Raw genomic sequence first — 7,500 nt, 5'->3', positions numbered from 1 at the left:
GGGAGACCGCCTGGGAATACCAGGTGCTGTACGCTTTTTATGGTTTCTGCTCTTGCCTGACAGCAGAGGGCGCTGTTTGACACTTTTTGCTGGAGTCTAGTTTGGCCTGCGTTGCCTTCAAATAGGATCTTTTCAGTTGACCGGGCAGCTTACGGCCTTACTACCCTGAAAACGCCCGATCTCGTCCGATCTCGAAAGCTAAGCAGGGGCTGGCCTGGTTAGTACTTGGATGGGAGACCGCCTGGGAATACCAGGTGCTGTAAGCTTTATATGGTTTCTGCTCTTGCCTGACAGCAGAGGGCGCTGTTTGACACTTTTTGCTGGAGTCTAGTTTGGCCTGCGTCGCCTTCAAATAGGATCTTTTCAGTTGACCTGGCAGCTTACGGCCATACTACCCTGAAAACGCCCGATCTCGTCCGATCTCGGAAGCTAAGCAGGGGCGTGCCTGGTTAGTACTTGGAGGGGAGATCGCCTGGAAATACCAGGTGCTGTAAGCTTTTTATGGTTTCTGCTCTTGCCTGACAGCAGAGGGCGCTGTTTGACACTTTTTGCTGGAGTCTAGTTTGGCCTGCGTCGCCTTCAAATAGGATCTTTTCAGTTGACCTGGCAGCTTACGGCCATACTACCCTGAAAACGCCCGATCTCGTCCGATCTCGGAAGCTAAGCAGGGGCGGGCCTGGTTAGTACTTGGATGGGAGACCGCCTGGGAATACCAGGTGCTGTAAGCTTTTTATGGTTTCTGCTCTTGCCTGACAGCAGAGGGCGCTGTTTGACACTTTTTGCTGGAGTCTAGTTTGGCCTGCGTCGCCTTTAAATAGGATCTTTTCAGTTGACCTGGCAGCTTACGGCCATACTACCCTGAAAACGCCCACTCACTGATTGGTGATTGAGTGCAGGTGAGAGTGTGAGCAAACAAAAGGCAACCCTGTGTGTGTACTCCCTGTCTTCCGATTTCTTTTGAAGATTTAGCCAAATTTCTGTCTAAAAACGTAATATTTGTACGAAGCAACCCCACGCCCCCACCACCACCAACCGCGGTTGGGGGGGCGTCAAATGATGCCTATAAGAGGGAAAATGGAGCGAGCAGAGAAGGAAAGCGTGGACGAGACAACAAATGCAGACAACAAGTATGAAAGACAATTAACAGTGGCAGTGGAAGTAGTAGGACAGGAAAAAGTAACGATGATGGAGATATGTAAGAAAATTGGAGAAGAATGTGGACGAGTGGTGGGATGCCGCCAAAAATCCCTGACAAAATTTGAAGTCACTACAGAAGACAAAAAAGGAAAGGACCGTCTGCTGGACGGCATCACATTGAAGACCAATAAGATAATAGCGTCAGAAATTCGTAATGACGAGCTCGTAGTCTCATTCCTTGGCCTTCCAGTGTACATTGAAGATGAGGTGATCCTGAAGAAGCTGGAGGAATGGGGAGTTCAGGCAGTGTCCACCATCAGAAGGCGCATGTGGCCCGGCACCGACATTGCAGACGGAACACGCTACCTAAAGGTGCGCTTCAACGAAAAAGTCCGCTCCCTACCATTTGCAACTAAGTTTGAGACCCTCGAGGGGGAAGAACACTTTCGGGTGCTACACGACCGCCAGAGGAAGGTATGCAGATTGTGCATCCAGCCCGGCCACATTATCCGAGACTGCCCGGAGTTTAAATGCTTTAAATGTGGCGAGCAAGGCCACTACGCCAGAGAGTGTGAGGAGAGTGAAAGGGGCGATCGCGGCCCATTGCCGATGCAGGCTGAGGCGGTGCTGGGGGGCGGCTTGACAGCAGAGGCGGAGATGCTGGTTGAGGGAGCGCTGGAGAGAGACATGGAAACGCCGGCAGCTACAGTGCTAAGTGAAGCAGAAGAAAAGAGAATGGAGAGGACGCCAACGCCAATAGAGGTGGCAGCGGCGACGAAGATGACAGCAGCAACGGCAGCTGCGGTGAACATCAGGATCACTGCAGCTGCAAGGATGGAAGACGAGAAACAGAGTCCTGGCAGCAGTGGCAGCGGAAGCCGTACGACGAGAGGAGAGCCAGAGAAGAGGTCCACACGTGGAGGAACGGTGGCGGAGACCGGAACGCAAGGAGCGGACACTGCGCTCACCATCGGGGACCACGGCGGACAAAGAGAGGTTCGTGAGGACGGCGCAAGCGAGACGGCAGAGCTGAAGCGCAAACGGAGCGACGGGAGTGAAGAGAGTGTGGAAGAGGTAACAGCAGGACGAGAAGACGAGACAACAGGAGGGGACACGGTCAACGAAAGTAAGAATGACATCGTTGACAAGAGGCATAATCATGGGGAGGAAAGAGGGAGGAGGGTGATTGATGGGTTTAAGGTGATTGAGGGAATCTGGGGAGAGGAAAGGGAGCTGGAAGTGTGTGGGGCAACAACGAGTAAAACTAGAGAGAGTCTAAAAGATGTATCGAGTGAGGGAGAAAAGGGTAACGGGGGAGGGGGAAGAGACGAAGGGAACATTACATCATCCCCAAGTGAGGAGTCGGATAAGGGGCAAGAGGGTTTGACAGTGCAAGAGGAGACCAAGGGAAGAACAGGTGATCGGAAGGAGATAAAGAAACTGATCAGATTAATGTAGAATTAAAAGTGGGGGGTGTCAGACTTTTCACCTTCTCACTTGAAGTCAATGCTGACGCTTTCCTCATTCAATGGGAATGGACTAAGAAATAAAGAGAGACTGCTTTATGCAATACAAATATGTAAAGAGGACATCGTTTGTCTGCAAGAGACTAACTGGGATGAGGGGGTTATAGATTATATAGAGAAAGAGTGGATTGGGGAAATATTTGTTAATAATGGAGAGAAGAATGCAAGGGGTGTGGCAATATTAGTTAGGAAGGGAGTGGTGGAAGATGTAAAGGAGTGTGGGAAGGATGGGAAGGGGAGGGTTTTAGGGATTGAGTTTCATTATGGTGGCAAAACATATCAGCTATGGAACATCTATGCACCAAACGATGAGAGGGAAAGGAAGGTCCTTTTTGGGAGTTTGAAGGATTTCATGGAAGGGAACTGTGTGATGGTTGGGGATTTCAATGTGTGGTGTGGGAGTTTGGATGTGTGCACAGGGATGAGGTTCAGGGATGACAGCTCAAGGGGGGTTCTACTGCAAAATATGAGAGCAAATGGAATGGTGGATGTATGGCGGGAACGAAACCCAGCAGGGAAGGTGTTCACAAGGAAACAAGTGGTAGGGGGGTGCTCAAACAAAGCAGAATAGATTTGGTTTGGGCAAAAGAAAACATCTTAAACAAGATAGGATCAATCAAATATAAGATGACTGCAATCAGCGATCATGCAATTGTGTGTTTGACTATATCACAAGGGAGGGAGGGGAGGGGAGGCGGGATTGTGGTGTTTGAATGGAAGCTTACTGCACGACACTAAATATAAAAATCAAGTGGAGACATGCATTGCAATATGGATGAATGAAAGTATGTATGAGGATAATGTTGGGGAATGGTGGGAAAGGGTCAAGAGAGCAATTAAAATATTGAGCATAAAATATGGGAGAGATAAGAGCAGGAGAGAGAAAGAAAGAGAAAGGAGGCTGAGGGATGAGCTGGACAAGGAGAATGAAAAAATAGACAATGGGGGAAGTGATCTAACGAAATACATAGCCCTAAAATATGAATTAGAGGATATAGAGGAGAGGAAGTGTAGAGGGGCGATGGTGAGAAGTAGAGCAAGATATGTGATTGAGGGAGAAAAATGTAGTGGATATTTTCTGGGCTTGGAAAAAACAAACCAGAAAAGGAGCTTCATAGGGGAGATAGAGGATGGGGACGGGGGGATCATCACAGATGGATTTGGAATAGTGGAGAGGGTAGAGCAGTTTTATAGGGACCTATTTAAGGAGGAAAAAGTCGACAAAAGAGTCATGGAACAGCTTCTAGAAAAGGTGAGGGTCAAGGTCAGCGAGGGAGATAAATTAATAAATGAAAGAGAAATAGACAGAAGAGAGATAGATAGAGCAATTAGCGAATTAAAAAGGAATAAAAGTCCAGGTTCGGATGGACTGATAGGAGAATTTTATATTGAGTTTAAAACCATACTAACTCCAGTACTATATAGATTATTTAAGTGGATGGAGGAGACAGGGGAGATGCCAAATAGTATAAGAATGGGGGTTATAAGTATAGTATATAAAAAGGGTGGGAGGGAAAAATTAGAAAACTATAGACCAATTAGTATGCTGAATAATGACTATAAAATACTGGCAAAAGTAATCACAAACAGGTTGAAGAGAGTCATAGGGAAAATTATAGGGAAAACACAATCTTACGGCATACCTGGGAGGGACATCACAGACACAATATGTAGTATTAAGGATGTAATTGATTATATGAAAAAAGGTGGTGGAGGGATTATCATGAGCATAGATTTAAATAAGGCTTTTGACAGGGTGAATCACGAATATTTATTTACATTACTTAAAAGAATAGGGTTTGGAGATAGGCTGGTAGGCTGGATAAAAAGAATGTATAAAAATGCCGTAAGTGTTATAAAAGTTAACGGTGTTCTAACAGGATTAATAAGATTAGAAAGGTCTGTCAGACAGGGCTGCCCGATGTCTGCCTTATTATACTCTCTATCAGCCGAACCGCTGGCATGGCTACTGCAAGGGAACAATAATATTAGAGGGATAAATATACCAGGAGGACAAAGGAGCTTAGTATACCAATATGCAGATGACACAACTATCACAGTAAAAGATGAGGAGAGTGCAGGAGAAGTACTGGAAAGTATAAAAGCCTATGGTAGGGCATCGGGGGCAAAGGTCAACATTGGGAAGTCGGAGATGATGTATATAGGAGTAAGTGAATCAGGGAAGAATGAGATGGGGTTAAAGGTGAAGAAGGACTATATGAAGATCTTAGGGATAAATGTGGGAATAGAGGGAGTAGAAGGAAGGGATAGACAGTACGAAGGAATAATAAACAGTATGGAGAATACATTGACATTTTGGAAAAAGAGAGGACTAAAATTAAAAGGGAAAGTGGTGGTGGTGAATGCACTGCTAATGAGTAAAATGATCTACGCAATGAGAGTGTTGGATGTGCCTGACAGGGTGGTGAAAGAAGTGGAGGGGTTGGTGAATGACTTTTTGTGGGATGGGAAAGGGGCCAGAATAGCACGGGAGGTTTTAGAGAACGAATACAAGGATGGTGGTTTAAAACTAGTAAGTCTAGAATGCAAAAAGAAGGCAATGAGGGTGAAGACAATGGCGAACTATTTAGCTGCGAAGAATGATCAAGTGTGGAAGGCTTTTCTGAAGGAAGCAATCAGTCAATGTAGGGGGTGCGGAGAGAGTGGTGTATACATGAAAATGAAAAAAGGAATGTTGAATGGAGTGAGTGAGTTTTACAAAGAGGTGTTGAGTGCATGGGGGGAGTTTGTAAAGAACATAAGCTATGAATGTCAAAATCTAAAACAAATATGGGAACAACCTCTCTTCTTGAATCCAAAAATCACAAGCGACGGAAGAATGATGGACAATATGCTGATAAGGAGGGCAGGTATAAGAAAAGTTAGAGATATAGTGTATGAATATGTACCTGGTTTCATGTCAGCACAGGTGATGGTGGATGAAGTGAAATTGAGGGGGGATGATATTGAGGTGGGAGAGGTGGAAAAAGTGATGGGCAAAATCAAAGATGGGATGCCGAGGGAGTGGAGAATGATGATTGAAAGAGGGCATAAGGTGGGGGAAGACTGTGAGCTGGAACTCTATGTGGGAGAAGGGAAAAATAAGAAAAGACTAGAGAATGTAAAAACTAAGATACTGTATGCATATTTTAAAGGAGAGAATGTTAGAAGGCCGGCATCGGAAAAAGTATGGGAAAAAGCAATAGAAGGAATGGATGTAAAGAAAATATGGGCAAATATGAGAGTGAAATGGAACACCAGTGAATGTGAGCACATGGACTTCATGCTAAGACACAATAGAATATTCAATAATCTAATTATAAGCAAATTTGATGATAATGTAAGCAAAGAATGTGAAGTATGTGAAAAGAAGGTAGAAACATTTATGCATGAGTTCATAGAATGTGAAGGGTTAACAACATATTTTGACAAAATGAGAAAGCTCATAACGAGTTGTTGGGGAGGAAGATTTGTAAGGGACATGGACTGGAAAGAATTGTGGTTATTTGGTGTAAATAAAAGGGTGGGAGAATGTAATGCAAATCTGTTAAACTATACATTGAGCCATGCAAGATATGCTGTTAAAGTACGAAGAAATATGAGTCACTATGACAAGAGAAATGCGGATGTATGGCAAATTTTTAAAAGTATAATGAAAAAAGACATTTCCATTTTGCACTATTACTTGGAGGAGGGGGAATTCTATCATGCTTTTGTCAAAGGGAATACAATGGTGTATATAAATGAAGAAATGGGACTGAAATTCAGAATTGATGTGTAAATAAAGGAAAAAAAAAAAAAAGATGCCCGACCTCGGAAGCTAAGCAGGGGCGGGCCAGAAGAAAAAAAAAAAAAAACGCCCGATCTCGTCCAAAAGAAGAAAAAAAAAGAAAAAAAAAAACGAAAAAAAAAAAAAACGCCCGATCTCGTCAGATCTCGGAAGCTAAGCAGGGGCGAGCCTGGTTAGTACTTGGATGGGAGACCGCCTGGGAATACCAGGTGCTGTAAGCTTTTTATGGTTTCTGCTCTTGCCTGACAGCAGAGGGCGGTGTTCGGACACTTTTTGCTGGAGTCTAGTTTGGCCTGCGTCGCCTTTAAATAGGATCTTTTCAGTTGACCTGGCAGCTTACGGCCATACTACCCTGAAAACGCCTGATCTCGTCCGATCTCGGAAGCTAAGCAGGGGCGGGCCTGGTTAGTACTTGGATGGGAGACCGCCTGGGAATACCAGGTGCTGTACGCTTTTTATGGTTTCTGCTCTTGCCTGACAGCAGAGGGCGCTGTTTGACACTTTTTGCTGGAGTCTAGTTTGGCCTGCGTCGCCTTCAAATAGGATCTTTTCAGTTGACCGGGCAGCTTACGGCCATACTACCCTGAAAACGCCCGTTCTCGTCTGATCTCGTCCGATCTCGGAAGCTAAGCAGGGGCGGGCCTGGTTCGTACTTGGATGGGAGACCGCCTGGGAATACCAGATGCTGTCAGCTTTTTATGGTTTCTGCTCTTGCTTGACAGCAGAGGGCGCTGTTTGACACTTTTTGCTGGAGTCTAGTTTGGCCTGCGTCACCTTCAAATAGGATCTTTTCAGTTGAACTGGCAGCTTACGGCCATACTACCCTGAAAACGCCCGATCTCGTCCGATCTCGAAAGCTAAGCAGGGGCGGGCCTGGTTAGTACTTGGATGGGAGACCGCCTGGGAATACCAGGTGCTGTAAGCTTTTTATGGTTTCTGCTCTTGCCTGACAGCAGAGGGCGCTGTTTGACACTTTTTGCTGGAGTCTAGTTTGGCCTGCGTCGCCTTCAAATAGGATCTTTTCAGTTGACCTGGCAGCTTACGGCC

General features: G+C 45.5%; 1 protein-coding gene, 6 non-coding genes and 2 pseudogenes across 7 annotated transcripts in view; all 9 read left to right on the top strand.

The window, feature by feature from the left end:
• The window catches only part of LOC131130266 (5S ribosomal RNA), a 119-nt gene extending 84 nt beyond the window's left edge, over positions 1-35 (top strand). Inside the window, exon 1 of the ribosomal RNA XR_013625512.1 lies at positions 1-35. This exon is cut by the window's left edge and continues 84 nt beyond it. This is a non-coding gene — a ribosomal RNA (5S ribosomal RNA).
• Positions 36-147: 112 nt separating this feature from the next.
• On the top strand, positions 148-266 carry LOC131130230 (5S ribosomal RNA). The gene has a single exon (XR_009129987.2). It is a non-coding gene; the product is annotated as a 5S ribosomal RNA (ribosomal RNA).
• Positions 267-378: 112 nt separating this feature from the next.
• On the top strand, positions 379-497 carry LOC131130295 (5S ribosomal RNA; annotated as a pseudogene).
• A 112-nt stretch (positions 498-609) lies between these two features.
• LOC131130255 (5S ribosomal RNA) lies at positions 610-728 on the top strand. The gene has a single exon (XR_013625477.1). It is a non-coding gene; the product is annotated as a 5S ribosomal RNA (ribosomal RNA).
• Positions 729-1,739: 1,011 nt separating this feature from the next.
• LOC131129485 (uncharacterized) overlaps positions 1,740-7,500 on the top strand; it is a 73,700-nt gene continuing 67,939 nt past the window's right edge. Inside the window, exon 1 of the mRNA XM_078788621.1 lies at positions 1,740-2,263. Within this exon, the coding sequence (XP_078644747.1) occupies positions 1,747-2,263 (517 nt within the window). The 5' untranslated portion in view covers positions 1,740-1,746. The remainder of the gene's footprint in view (positions 2,264-7,500) is intronic.
• LOC144894975 (5S ribosomal RNA) lies at positions 6,788-6,906 on the top strand. The gene has a single exon (XR_013625545.1). It is a non-coding gene; the product is annotated as a 5S ribosomal RNA (ribosomal RNA).
• LOC144895169 (5S ribosomal RNA) lies at positions 7,019-7,147 on the top strand (annotated as a pseudogene).
• Positions 7,260-7,378, top strand: LOC144895195 (5S ribosomal RNA). The gene has a single exon (XR_013625715.1). It is a non-coding gene; the product is annotated as a 5S ribosomal RNA (ribosomal RNA).
• The window catches only part of LOC144895056 (5S ribosomal RNA), a 119-nt gene continuing 109 nt past the window's right edge, over positions 7,491-7,500 (top strand). The window contains exon 1 of the ribosomal RNA XR_013625645.1: positions 7,491-7,500. This exon is cut by the window's right edge and continues 109 nt beyond it. This is a non-coding gene — a ribosomal RNA (5S ribosomal RNA).

This window comes from Doryrhamphus excisus, linkage group LG23 (genome assembly GCF_037039965.1).
Source record: "Doryrhamphus excisus strain RoL-2023G ecotype Guam linkage group LG23, RoL_Dexc_Guam_v1.1, whole genome shotgun sequence".
NCBI lineage: Eukaryota > Metazoa > Chordata > Actinopteri > Syngnathiformes > Syngnathidae > Doryrhamphus > Doryrhamphus excisus.
The sequence above is the reverse complement of the archived record's forward strand: the minus strand, read 5'-3'. Positions and strand labels throughout refer to the sequence as shown.